General features: G+C 36.0%; 3 protein-coding genes across 5 annotated transcripts in view; 1 reads left to right on the plus strand and 2 right to left on the minus strand.

Moving 5' to 3' along the window:
* Positions 1-96: 96 nt before the first annotated feature.
* Positions 97-2076, minus strand: LOC117118133 (iron-sulfur cluster co-chaperone protein HscB-like). Its single transcript, XM_033262640.1, has one exon. It carries the CDS (start codon positions 2042-2044, stop codon positions 1109-1111), a length of 936 nt encoding a protein of 311 aa, XP_033118531.1. The 5' UTR covers positions 2045-2076; the 3' UTR covers positions 97-1108.
* On the plus strand, positions 2051-5417 carry LOC117118132 (citramalyl-CoA lyase, mitochondrial-like). The gene is made up of 6 exons (XM_033262639.1): positions 2051-2434; positions 2852-3043; positions 3673-3871; positions 4113-4226; positions 4949-5127; positions 5246-5417. The coding sequence occupies exons 1-6, from the start codon at positions 2135-2137 to the stop codon at positions 5348-5350; spliced, it is 1089 nt and encodes a 362-aa protein (XP_033118530.1). The 5' UTR covers positions 2051-2134; the 3' UTR covers positions 5351-5417.
* LOC117118130 (protein MMS22-like) overlaps positions 5411-14420 on the minus strand; it is a 60451-nt gene continuing 51441 nt past the window's right edge. For 2 of the 3 annotated variants that reach the window (XR_004447007.1, XR_004447008.1), the window contains exons 32-37: positions 12802-12848; positions 12254-12397; positions 11770-11904; positions 11060-11251; positions 10129-10338; positions 5411-9915 (exon numbers count right to left, since the gene is read on the minus strand). Coding sequence is in view for 1 of the 3 variants with exons in the window: in XM_033262637.1 (XP_033118528.1) it covers positions 10245-10338; positions 11060-11251; positions 11770-11904; positions 12254-12397; positions 12802-12848 (612 nt within the window). In the remaining 2 variants the exon portion in view is untranslated. Of the gene's footprint in view, positions 10339-11059; positions 11252-11769; positions 11905-12253; positions 12398-12801; positions 12849-14420 lie in introns of all 3 variants that reach the window. The other variant, XM_033262637.1, reaches the window with a different exon arrangement.

Consider the following 14420-nt stretch of genomic DNA (forward strand, 5'->3'; position numbering starts at 1 on the left):
TTTGACTTTATTTAGAGGCAATTCAATGTGTCATGTTTTCAATATAGCAATCATGAAACTGACAAAACAAAGTATATGAACCAATTAAGCAACAAGTCTTATATATTTTTTTTATTCTACAGTGAAGTTTATTGAGCAATACTTAGAATTTCCTATACATATATATCTGTTATGAAACACATATCTTGGGATTCATATTCCCTTCAGCACATTAGTGAATTTCAACAAGTTGTAAAACTCTTCCAGATTATAAAATTTCTTTGACAAACCGTTGTATGCCCATATATAGTCATGATGTGCCTATATATGGTCATGATGTGATGTCATCATGACCATATTTAGGCATGTCACATGTTTTTGTGAAAAAAAATTGATAGCTGGACAGTCAATAATTGAGTATTTCTGAGTCAATTTTTCCATTGTGCACAAACTTTATCAACGACGATGTTGCTGTGCAGACTTTCCAAGAGTTTTAACATTTCTGAAGCTCGGGTGAAATTCACAAGGGCGCGTCCAGTCTCCCGAATTTGGAGTTCCAGGTGTTGGAAAGTCTGAGATAACGACTGCCGTTAAGAATTGCAATTGCATCTGTATTTTTCTGGGGAGGAATCTTTTAATGCAGCTGAAGACTGAGCTAAAAAAAATGTCATAGGTTAACAAAGACCAGCCTCCCCCACCACCATCTGGCACACAGACATACACACACAAGTTTGATTATCACCATTTACATTAGTTTACTGTACTTTGTCAGATTTTCAAATTGATATGCACATATTATTGAATAGCTCTGTTCTAGATTTCAACAATGATTTAATGTAATATTTATTTATAGGTGTTCAGAATAGGTATTCAATTAACTAAACAGCCTGCAGTTATTTCAGTTGTTTTTAAAGTGATATGAAATTTTAGAACAAGTTTGCAATAATTGAACATTAGACTACCTTAGAAACTCCACATATCCAACAAACTGTGCATATGTGTCATTTAACAGTCAGCCAATTATAAATTACTCATTTAATTAAGAAATTACATTAATTAATAATTGCTAATGGCTATTTTGATAATGATTTTGCAAGTTGCATGAATGTTTCAAATTCTATGGCACATATCATGCAACTGTCGATGTTCCAAGTTTCTCCTTCACTTTGTCATCAATATTAGTAAAATATTTTAACTTTGCTAATACATCTCGTGCTTCTTTTAATCTATCATGTTTAAACAGCTCGGCAAGTTCTTTCAGAAGTTTGTTCATTTTCTGCACATTATTTTCACCGATTTTCTTTACAGTCTCCAGGTCTGATGTTTCAGAAAGCTTTTCATTTAGCTCCATCATGTCCATGAGGAAGGCACTGTCAACCATCGAGTCACCTTCTTCAATAGGGTAACCTAGCAATTCCAACAAATACAGTCCTCGATTGAGTGGTTTCAACAATATCGAATATGCTTTGTTGACAGAAGACGATTGAGCAGCAGAGAATTCCTGTTCTTTAGGAGACTTCTGACTGAATTTATCCGGATGGAGTAAACGTTGGAACTTGCGGAATGTCTGAGTCAGTTCACTTGTATTGACATCAAATGACCTTGGTATGTTCATTCTTTGGAAATGATCAATGTTTTCTTGGCATGGTTGAATGATTTTACAAGAATCACAAAAATAGTTCATGCCTAGATCAGTAGATGACAGATTACTCTGACAATTCCAGCATATTAATGATAAATGACAATAACGAACCGGGAATTGTCTTAACGAATGGCTAGGCCTAAAGGATGCAATATAATTCTGTGCTAGCAGGCCATGCTGTCGTGGCTGTGCAGGTCCTTTCGTCGCTATCGAACCTGAACATACAGCTAGACCTAGGCCTGAGTTTTTCTCACCGTCAATACTTCTGCAGTTGTACAAGGTTGAAAACAGCCCGAAAGAGCATCGATTGTTCGGGTTAATCGTAACATATTGAGATAACAAATGTTTACATTTTAGCACTCGATATCCTAAAATTAAATTAGATTTGAGTGGTCTAAACATCGTGAACATGGGCGCTGCCATGTTGATATTTTGATTAAAAGAGGGCGCTCGAGGTAAACAAATCGAAATTGGATCTTGTACAGTATATAGTAGACAGATGCCACCAAGATAATGTTTGTAAATACGAGTTTTTCTTTTATTAAACGTATTGCAAATATTATAGGCAAGAACTATAACAATTCTGGGTTACTACCCTGTCAGAAATGGACCAACTTTTGCACAAGCTCATGTTTGAATTCAAGTATTGGTGACGAATATCTAGGCTCATCAAGCAGGCAATCTGGCTTTACACCTCGGCGAGCAGTGTTGTACGTACCCGCCAGTGAGCAGAACAAGTTAGAAAAGTTAAAGGGCTTAGCAGTAGATTGTGCTGTAATGGATTGCGAAGACGGAGTTTCCATTAATAGAAAGGTATCTAGTAAATTTTTTTTAAAGAAATATGCATAATTTGTTGATGCCATTAAACAGTAAGAAAATGTTATTTAAATTAATTGATTAGAAATAGTTATTTAAAAGGCAGTCCACAACCATTTTATTTAGCCAAATTTTTCATAATTGGTACATAGCTCTATTTCATTCCATTCATATTATGATATCATTAAGGCCATTATTTAATTACTGTTAATATGATTCATATTTCTGATAATTTCTTTTTTGTTTGCTTATGTGAATCACAGTTGAAATCAGTGCTGTCACTGTAAGTATTATCACTTTTAAAGACAGAAATACAATAACAAGAATAGCCACCTTTGTAAACACCTTTTGAGACAATATAGACATGATAATTCATACCATCTTTCATTTTAGCTTTTCTACATTTGTTTATAGGATGTTGCCAGAGAAAACATCAGGATGGCACTGGACTCTTTATCTGCTCCTGGTGTAACTGATTTAGCTGTCAGGATCAATGCCATGGATTCCGGAATTGCAGCAGATGATCTGGCAGTAATTTACAAAGCTTCAAACTTACCAAAAACGGTCATGCTTCCAAAGGTCAATAGCAAAGGTGACCTGCATTTGGTGAGACATTCCTACCAAGTCTCATATATCTGATGCGAGACTCGCGCTTTGAGGCACAGTCTCATTCTCTCACTCCAGCCCCTTAACATCTCATTAGCCTTTTGAGAAATCTCAGTTTTCCCAAAAATTGGAAATTGATTTCTTTACAATTTACTTTCATTTATATTCAGTATACTGCTGGGTCCGCAAACTATGTGCCACAGCCCAAACTATGTGGGGGCCCTCAAAGTTGCCCATGTTTTTGTAAAACTGCTTTATTGAATACTCCGTTTATATGAAATTTTGTTACTAAATAAAACAGATAATAATTATTATTGTATATCATAAGAATATGGACATAATTTTTATGATCAGAACTACTTGGTCCCTAGCGCAGCAGGGCCAAGGCTTGGTGCCTAGAATCTCAGGCCGTGAAGTGAAACGTTTGCAGGTTGTCACTGTTTTTATAAAATTTTGTCACTAATAGAACAGATGATTATTGTATATCGTAAGAATATAGACATATGTTTCATGATGAGAACTTCTTGGTCCCTAGCGCAGCTGGGCCAAGGCTTGGTGCCTAGAATCTCAGGCCGTGAAGTGAAACGTTTGCAGATTGCCACTGTTTTAATTAAATCATGATAATTTAGTTTTCAGAAATGTTTGTGGACATTTTGAAGACCAGGCAATGTCCAGATTATAAGGCTAAGCTTGTGATATTTGTTGAGAGTGCTATCGGTCTTCTAAACTTGAGGGACATCTTAGCAGAGGGCATTGAACTATCTAAGACTGTACCATTTCATCTTGAAGGGGTTGTGTTTGGATCAGATGATTTTTGTGCTGACATAGGCAAGTCTGTTGATGATGATTCAACTGTCAAATTTGTCAATTTCATTAACAATCCAAAATGGCAATCACGCCATTATCATGGGTACTGTTAAATGGAGAGTCACTTAGTCAGTGATTTATTTCACTCTTGGTATCTTGCCAGAGAAACAGACCTTTTCTTTTTATATTTTTAAAAGTATTGGCTTGGAAGTTATTATCTAACCGTGTCATGTTATAATCTCTACAATCTTTCTTATACCAGGTGCAAGTAGAACAGAAGATGCCAAAGAACTGTTGTATGCACGACAAAAAGTGGTTTTAACAGCAAAAGCATTTGAATTGCAGGCAGTCGACCTTGTTCACATCAACTTTCGCGGTGAGTTAGGGAGTCAAGACATTCTTGAGTCCCCTTAACAATGAATAAAGCTTTCAATAAACAGTGGGTGGGTCATTCTCAATTTTCGCAACCCCCAGACCAAAATCCAGCCTACACCCTTGCATTTCTATATTATGCAAGACTCTTTTTATATCTTGTTCTGCGAACTTACTTTTTTTTAAGATTGTAAAGGGGAAGGCGGAAAAAAAAATAAAATTTTTATTTTTCATTTGGCAAAGAGTTTCCTCAAAAACATCCAGATGGAGGTGAAAATAAATTTGTGAATGTAAACAGTGTAGTAATCGGATGGTTAAATGCTTTAAATTTACAGTATATAATTAGGAAGAAATATATACGGTACATATCTTTTCTTTTTTTAGATTTCAAGGCAGCGGTGGGCATAATAAAAATAAAGAAAAACTTTTTTTTGGAAATTTTCATTTTTTTGTTTGTGCGCTAATTGGCCAAAAATAAAATTTAATTTTTATTTGAAATTCATTTTTGGCAGGCGGTGGGTACGTTAAACAAGGTATAAAAAAAAGTCTAGCCTTATTTTTAAAGATGTTAATGGGGTTTTATTGTTACAGAATTTGTGACCAGCCCTGCAGCTCAATTATTATTTGTTTAGTAATCAGTAGAGTAATATTACTTAAGAAATAAAGCATTAAGTATTCAGTATAATGAACACATAAACTTAACGATTAATGAATATTGTTTATCAGATCTGGAGTCACTTGAGAAGCAGTCATTGGAGGGTGCTGGAATGGGGTTCACTGGCAAGCAGGTTATCCACCCCAGTCAGGTATATATTGTTCAGAAAGCATTTAGTCCGTCAGCTGACAAGGTTGAATGGGCCCAAGAACTTATTAAAGCATTTGAAGATCATGAACGCTTAGGGAAGGTAAGTTAATTACTCTACAATACAACAATTTAAAAAAATCCACTGCTAAACCACTTTTTGGCTTGTAATCTACCTTCTACATTGCATTTGACATTTAATTTTTGCCCTTTTTTCTTAGGGTGCAATGACATTTCGTGGCAGTATGATTGATATGCCATTGGTTCTACAAGCCAGAAACATCTTGCGTCTGGTGAACATGAGTGATGATGCGACACAAAGGTGACAGAATTCACAGAGAATGAATTTTTATTCAAAAATTTGATTTATTTTATTGACAGATATAATACATTAGTTTGCCTTTGGCAATCTCTTGAACTTTAGTTTTCTATATAATTATTTAACTACATATTTCAGTATATAATTGACAGCATAAACATTAAAGTATTACTACCATTCCTTCACAAAATTTGTTGTGTTTTTGTTATTCATTGTGTCATCTAGAAGACAATACTGATAATAGATAATACTGTATGACTTGACTCCATGAGAGCAGGTACCTGAGAATACCTTTTACTGTTAACTTGAGAGTAAAGGGCAGTTGCTGGGAAATGAGCATGAATAAAGCTACAGGCTGTATGTTGAATGAAGTAACGAGTACATGAATATTTATTTACTGTGTCTCGTAAGACACTACAGTTAGCAACGAGGTAAACTAACTTCAGTACAAAAATAGGAAAATTATATCAATACTACATGTCACAGATCCGCCAGCATTCCTGCAAAACCCAGGCGAACCGCCCATTAAATGGACGACATGGAAAGAGTTGTTTGTGACATGGCTCTTTATTTAGACGGTTGCTGCGGCCCATCGAGAGGCACTATTGATAAACGAGCCTCAGCGCTGGCGGCCAGCGTGTCTTCTACACGTTAAACAGTAATCGTACTAGTCCTGCATTATGTCTGAGGCATCTGTACGACAAGATGAGGATGTGTATCGAAAAACCATGTCTTTGCTGCATAACCATTTCAGCCTGAAATTAAACGTGGTCAGTGTACGATACACATTTCGCCAAAGAGCTCAGGCAACAGGTGAGCCAGTTGAGGCATATATAATTTAATTAAAAGAACTACCCAAGAATTGTGATGTTGGTTCTTTATTTGGGAAAAGATTCGGAACAGCTAGTTGAGAAAATAGTGTCGTTGCAACGCATGGTAGTGCAGGCAGAATCAGCAAAGCGGGAGGTTAAAACTTAGGTCAAGCGGGCAACAGTGCTGATTTTGCGGAACACACGTGCAAGGAGAGGTGCAGGACAATAGTGAGGCAGAACATGACTTTTTAGTTCAGATGATAATTAACAATGATCATGAAACCACTAATGCTAAGGTAAATACTAGTACCAATGACAAATGCACCATGTCTAACAATGTAACATACAATATTGGGTTAAATGGTATTATAGTTTGCCATTCATTGTAGATACAGCTTCTGACGTATCACATGCTCAATGCTAAATGGTTCAACCGTTATTTTGTAAGAGAGGCGTTTACAGCTATGTCATGTACAGATATAGACTTGTACTAAAGATCCCATTCACATATTGGGTTGTTTTACCGCTAAATTGGCTTATAAACGGAGACATACACAGCATTATTTTATAAGTTCCTCGTTTGGTAAAGATGTCATACAGGTGCTGGGTCTGCATATTAGGCCTTCTTTGAAGCCAAATGGGCCGAATACATGGCAGCAACTAGGCTTGAGACCTCTAACGTAATATTTCAGTTGCCTAAATGCCTAGACGACACCCTATGTAAAGACCTAGGAGGTTTAATATATGAAAAAAATAGAGAACCAATCTCTAGCTGCTATAAAACTTCATGCCGTAAAGGATGAAAATATGGTACTGAGGACAGAGTTACTAGGGATGACTCAGGATCACAATGAATCTATTCAAGCATTTGCTGGACGATTTCAAGGACATGCACTCATCTGTGCTAAATGAGCATCCCTTGTCATGATGAAGACATTAAAGATACGTTAGTCAAAGGCGTCTCAGATTGGGATATACATGTTGCAGTATTTGATGAACCACGCACAACAAGAGAAGACGACATTGTCATGTTTTCACATGTAACGTAATGAACTAATAGAATTGAGATCACTATAATAATATGGTGTCAGAATTTGGGATATGATGGCTTACAATACTGGGAATCAGCCCATCAATGACTAATTGGATTTCAGGTAACTTTTATGTATTTTAATTATTTTTCTATATTAACTAATATGAGTGTATTTAAGGATCCATAGATATCTCATAGCTGTATTTACACCATTGTGAGAATAAGGTTCTATCGTATCGTATCGTACTTAGCCAAATATCAACTGAAGTTCAATCAAGTGAACTGCCTAGATTATTTTCAATGGGCTTCTTTGTAAGAGAAAGTCAAGGTAAATTACCTTTTGTTATAGTTCGTAGATATACATGGACTTGGCACAGACGAAGCCAAGATATTAGGCATGTGTGAAGTCCAATTTCAGAGTGGCTAGATTTAAGGTCAGAACGTTAACCCAAAATCTGGGAGAAACTATTGATTCATTCTATACACGCATCAAATTGGAAGGTGAAGAGTGTGAATACACTGACAAAGCGAATCAAATCTTAGATGTCATAATAGCTGGTATTAACCACGAAAGTATCAGAAGAAAACTAGTCATCAAAAACAATAATTTTAAATTACATGATGCATGAAAACTTGTCAGAGAGTATGACAGTACATCAAAATAATAAGACAAACTGAATTGATATTGCCGCTTCATAGTTGATGAATACTGAATAATATCAAAGTTAAGTCCGATGCAATTAAGTATTAGAATGGAAATTATCAATTTTTGAGACACACAGGGTTTTCAAAATCGTGGGAAAATGAAGCTGATAAGATACCGTATGTCTTATCATTAGGTTATTGACCTATGTTAACATCCCAAAAAGGACTTTCAAAAAGAATATTTTAAAAAGTATATTTTTCTTTAAATCAATCAATCAAATGATTTTAGGCATGCTTAGCAGGTCCCCCAGATTTGGGGTCTGGAGGCTGGCAAAAGTACTTAGTGGGGCTCAGAATTCCTAATTCAAACAATTTCAGACGTAGATCAAAATATTGTTTTCTATATTATTAACGTTATTGATTTTTTGTTTTGTCCCGGGCCAGGGGCACTGGTCCCGTCAGACCCCCTTCTCAGCGATAGTGATTCTCAGGGGCACTCCTACTGAAGATGAGTAGATAGATTAGGCCTACAGTAGTTGATTAGTTCTGAGTCTCTAAGGGACCTTAAGATTCAGACTGGTTCCTCGCGGCCCTTTGTGTCCAGGTGCTAGATCCAGGACGAGGACCCTATGTTTAGGGGCCCCTAAAGGTTGGGGTCCCTGCATTACGCCACTGACTGTTATTCTAGGTATCATCCTATCAGACTTTCGAAACAATAGGAGAGGTCCCTATTGATTATTCAAGTATTTCCAAAGTGGAGTTTGCACTGTGTGGTTGTCCTGCTAGGCAATTACCACCACCTCAACCCACCACACCTCCATTTGCAGCCACTGAGAGCTAACGGAAGAAACTACCTCCTTGACCATTATCGAAAGTGCATGTTATGTTTAAACTGGTTTGCTGTTTCTGATCAATAAACTTCACTTGCAGCAGAAGTCATTCCTATTTGTTTAAGGTGGCCTGACCTATTTCTGTTAACTTTTCAACTCTATTACAGGTATGTCATCATACACTCAGGGATCCCATGAGATATTAAAGCATATGTGCACAGTTAGCAACATAAAATTGCTGTACATGGTATGGATGTTTTTTGTTAAGCTTCATTTTTCAAATTTTATAATTAGGTGGCACTATAGTGTGAACTGTTTTTTTAAATACAACCAGTAAATATCAAGGGTTTATTCTATCCGGTTAATATAGGTACCGGTAGATTTTACGATTGTACAATCAAGGCGTCAGATGAATTTATAGGCCACAGACTCGTGGACGTTGCTACCACACCAATCTCTAGGCCTACGAAAATTGCCAAATAAAAGTTGGACAGTGCTGCTGATCCTAATTCTTTCGAGTCTATGCCTAGTGCTAGCGTGTGGCTAGTAGTTCAATTGGAATTGCTACTAACACTCATTATAGGCTTAAGAAATCTAAAATGGCAGCCATTCTGAAAATTTTATCCAACATTCTAGAAGGCCAACAGCAGTTTGGGTCTAGGTTAGAAGACCTTGAAAACTTTTGTTATGAGTATGCACCAAATGATATGGAGGTCATGGAGCCCATAGAGAGTGACCCTCCTGATGTGCGGTTGGCTAGTCTTCCCAAGCGTGTTTATAGATATGGTTGGGAAATTCCTTGATAAGGAACAATGTGGTGTAAACATATACAAAGATCTGGCTGCCATTAAAAATACACTCTTTTGTGAGAGTACAAGTGAGGACAAAAACACTGATTTCACAAAAAAGACAAATAAATCTGAAAATTGCAATCATCTATCAAATGTCAAAGAGTAGACAAGTTGGTTTTAGACGTAATAACTGGCCTGGTAAGAGGTTCGACTTGTTTGGCCTACTTAGTCAATGAAATAGCAAACTATAAGGATTGCCCATAATTGATAGATACCCAAAGGGTCCTTGACCCTTCCTGGCTAATGCATATCGGAATTTGAATTTAAAAGAAGGCGGGATTGTATGAAATCTGACTTGAAGAAGGATCATCTACATCTTTGCTCGCCGATATGCTTTTTGGAGAGGATGTGTCAAGGCGTGTTAAAGACAATCAGGAAATGAACCAAGTTGGGAATAAAATCAGCACATCCAGTACTGGTTTTAAACCCCCATTCTCTCATACAATAAGAAGGAGAATGCAAGGTCATGGCAGATTCCGAGGCCACCGTCGTGGAAGAGGAACTTCTAAAAAAAGGTGTCAAGTCTTACAAAGAGAAGTAAAGATGCATTATCACCCTCAGTAAGTTTACATTATTTGCCTGATGTACCATTCCAAGCAGGAAAATTGAAACAATTGAAGTTCAATGGTGAGATATTACCTCTGATGAGAGGATAATCAATATTGCACTTCATGCTCACATTGAATTTACAATACGAAGGTGCTTGTTCTCTCTTGACTAACACATCGAATCAATATTCTAACACCTCTCTGCCTTGTTCGATTTGGTTTATGGTAGCCTGACCTCGTTGGCCTAGATGTGTCAACAATGATTTATAGGTCCTCCTGAAAATTAAGAATATATAATATTTATTATTGATGTCATAATTTGACATCCAACAACAAATTTCACCAATTACAGCAGTGTGTAATACAAAAAAAAAAAACATGTAGTTTTCCACCCACCCTAAAGCTAATTTCATGGCCCTCCATCTACCTTTATTAACCCACTTGCCTATCCTTTAAATCTACAATTATTATTTAGAGCTTAAAATGTCTACCACAAAAATTGACACTCTTAGTTTCCTACAGCTACAACACTGAAAAAATTTAAACTTCATTTTGTATCACATGACATTGGTTATTTACACCATTATGTCAGTCTTGAAAACTCAGTTCTATCTGTGCATTTTTTTGTTCCATTTATTTTGTCATCTTGCACATCTCAACTTAATACAATGTTATCATTGGTTGATAGAAGATGGGCTGTTCCATTCAGAAGAAAAGTAAACCTAACTTTATTTTTCATAAAATATCAAATGACAGGGATCTATTTTAGGTATGTTATAAAACGAATAACGAATGTTTTGTATTTGTGTAATGGGAAGAATATGTTCATTCGTGGAAAGATTGACTGTTCCATTCAACTTGGTTCCATATTGTTAAATGGAACAGTCAATCTTTCAATGAGTGAAAATATTCTTCCCATTGCACTCACACACATTTAATATTTATATACCAAAGTAAATAAACAGGAAATGTAAATAAAGAAATGAGATGAGCTTACCTGAGTTTATTATCAGTTCCAACACCTCTCTTCATCTCACATTTGGCCAGCTTCTCATTTAAATAAGGAATCATATCCTCCAACAATGCAGGGTAAAGGGCAGCAACACTCTCCAGCACTTGGAAGGTGGAAGACTGGTGAACAAGAAGATTGCGATCCACAAAAGTATGCAGCACAGTAGATAGCTCTTCGCTGAAACAGGAAATAAAGAGAAGAGTGACTTTATTGATGTTTAGCCATTTTACAATGCCACCGACATATTGGTAACGGTTGAGCTTAATTGTGCATTAATAGTAAGCTGATTATACTTTAGAATCTCAGGTAGCTCCATAGTGGTTTACATTCTGGTAATTGAATGAATATATTTTAAATCACTTGCTACTAGATGACAACTGGTACATTGTATATTCCTCGCTTCACTTTCATTTTATGTTCTACATTCTATATCATTTCTCCAGAACACTCATCATTCCAACATAAATACTTATCAAGGAGTCCAGCAATCCTGTCCATCTTTCACTCACTGGGTAGCACCAGCAGGCGTCAGAGAAGCTAAGCCCTCACATCATTCGTTCCAAAGCCAGCTATTGGTCATGGCTGGTTAAGCTTTCTTTAAATGCATAATGCTCTGAGACATCTGAACAGATAAAAATACAATCCATGGATTACCGAATAAACTCAATGCTAATATTATTTTATCAAATACTTACTTGAGATTCATATTAGCATTGCTCTTGCAGGCTTCCAGCATGGACACTAAAATCTGTGATGCCTGTCTTTTGAGACCACCATTGTCACACATTAACAAATAATTCAATATAGTCCCTAATAAAGGTGGGGTGTTCCTGTAAAAAGAAATAAGATAAGAAATTAGATAATTGGATTTTTAAACATCAGTATTCAAAATTTTATAAAATACTAATTTTATTAAAGATGTTGATTTGTGAAATAACTGACATCAGAATTTGAACCCAAGACATTATGATTACCATGCATTTGCTGTACAAACCGAGCTTCAGTGCAAGCAGGTGTATTCCCTTTCCTTTTTCTCCATTAGGGCAGGTTTTTTAAAAGGTATGCCACAACATGCAGAATATTCAAATAATTTGTTTTTCCCAAACCACCACATAACATCTTTATACTCCATAAAAAAGAAAGTTATTAAAAATGAGATATTATTTGGTATTTTCTTACCTTGCTGTTTCACCTGATACTAATGTTCTGTTAAATAACTCTTGGACAAAATGAAGTGCATTAGAAGCTTGACTTGGAGCCTGCTGGCCTTTCAGAACCATGAAACGTACTCTCAAAACTTCAATCATGAACTGTCGTAAATTGCTAAGGATTAGTAATAAAAGAAGATCACAAAAAAACTACACATTACAGTCAAACCCTTTAAGGTAATGTTATGATTATTATGATAATGACTATTGTTATTATAATGTTATATAGCGCTTCATGCTAACAAGACCTCTAAGTGCTTATTATTACCCCCTCCCCCGGTCAATGCATCAAACATATGAAACATACACTCAGCTCCCTGGGAAGAATCCCTAATGCTGTAATCAGCACATTTTGTGTTTGAACCTACCAGACAGACACTTTTAATTCTGATTGGTGGGAGACAACCAATAGGCTGAGAAGCACAACTGCAACTACTGTGGCAAACTTTCTTACATTATCAAAAGGAGATATAATATAATAAACCTGCTTGGTGCACTCAAGCTAGATATCTTAATTACCTCATCTGTACTGTAGGATGACATAGTTGAGATGGATACAGTGTAACCTATAGAGAGGATAATAAAAACAACAATAGTTTAAATACACACAAATTCAATAAAATAAAAAATACAATGTGTGCAGATCTTTTCTCGCTGTAAGAGCTTAACAAAACCTCCATACTGTGGCATATATCTGAGAGTCTGGAAATGGGAGAGAATCTGATGGTGGGGAGGGGGGGTAGCTAAGTTGCAAAAAAAAAATACCTTCAGGTAAATTTTAACTAATTTAACAATATTTTGTTTTGCTTTTAGCCATTCACAATGGAGGGGAGGGGGATATGGTGTGTGAACCTTTTTTGTGGGGGGTGTTCTCTCCTAAACACCCCTTAATATGGCATTGCCTCCATAATAATAAAAGAAAAAAAAACATGATTTAAATATGTACATTTTCATACAAAAAAGGAAAACAAAAAACTTGCAAAACTATACAGGAAAAATATAAGAAAATCAACCTTAATGTAATTTTTTCTATAATTTTCATGTTGTAAGATAGAAATTACAAGGTTATGAAACTGAGATAGCCTGGCATGCAATTTGAGGCAACAAGGGGTTTGTTAGTTTGCTTCAATCATTCATAAACAACAGCACAAACTACAGTCGTCTCTACTACAGTACTTGCATTCAACAAGATGAGCATGACATTTCCTAATGTGATACTTTTAGTCGTGATTAGCTTGATGGTTGCCAGACACGTACTTGCTGAAGGTTTTGTTGAGTGGGTTTATACTGCAGAAAGAACACAATTGACAGTAGAGCAGTCACATAAAGAGTACCAGATAACATGGACTGGAAATCAAGGTTACACCTTCGATGAAGTTCAGAGTTACTATGTCTACAAAGATTATCCTCCTCAAATGAATTTGACTAAAGTCAATTGCCAAATATTTTTATCTTTCTATGAACAACTAGTAGGAATGTATACATGCACAGATGATAATAATGAACACTTCCTGGTTTATTCTCCTGAAGTCGAACAACACTCTCCAGCTTACAAAGATGTTAGTGAAGTTTTGGCAGATATTGTAGGAGATGAAGTAACAATCTCTTGCACAGTGAATCCATTATTGATAAAGCATATCAAAAGCAAAATCACAATTGGATGGATCCAAGGAGGATATAATATTACACAGTCAAAGGATTTGCATCATGATCAAATCATTTTTAATCATACTTTCACAGCTGTCAAATCTGCAGATGGCATATTCTTCTTCTGTACTTCAACTATGTTTGATTACTCCTCCACTGTTACCTGCAACACATTAACTTTGAAGGTTCACTCAAAAATTATTTGAATCCACTGACAAAAATGTTGTGCTGACAACAGACACAAGCACAATTTGACAGCCCTCAACTATTTCAATTCACTGACAAAAATGTCATGATGACCACAGACACAAGCACAAGTTCTCAGCCTTCATTTCTTCAAATGGACATGATGCTACAGAGTAAACATACAGATGTCATGCTGACAACAGAGACAAACACTATTTCTTGGCCCTCAACTTTTCAAAATGACAATCAAGACCCTGAATTAAATTATGTTACTGTTAATTTAGTTAAGAGTAAACATACAGTAG

The sequence above is a fragment of the Anneissia japonica genome, unplaced genomic scaffold (assembly GCF_011630105.1).
Source record: "Anneissia japonica isolate Jap-2015-1 unplaced genomic scaffold, ASM1163010v1 scaffold11779_len1430905_cov172, whole genome shotgun sequence".
In the NCBI taxonomy this organism is placed as follows: Eukaryota; Metazoa; Echinodermata; class Crinoidea; order Comatulida; family Comatulidae; genus Anneissia; species Anneissia japonica.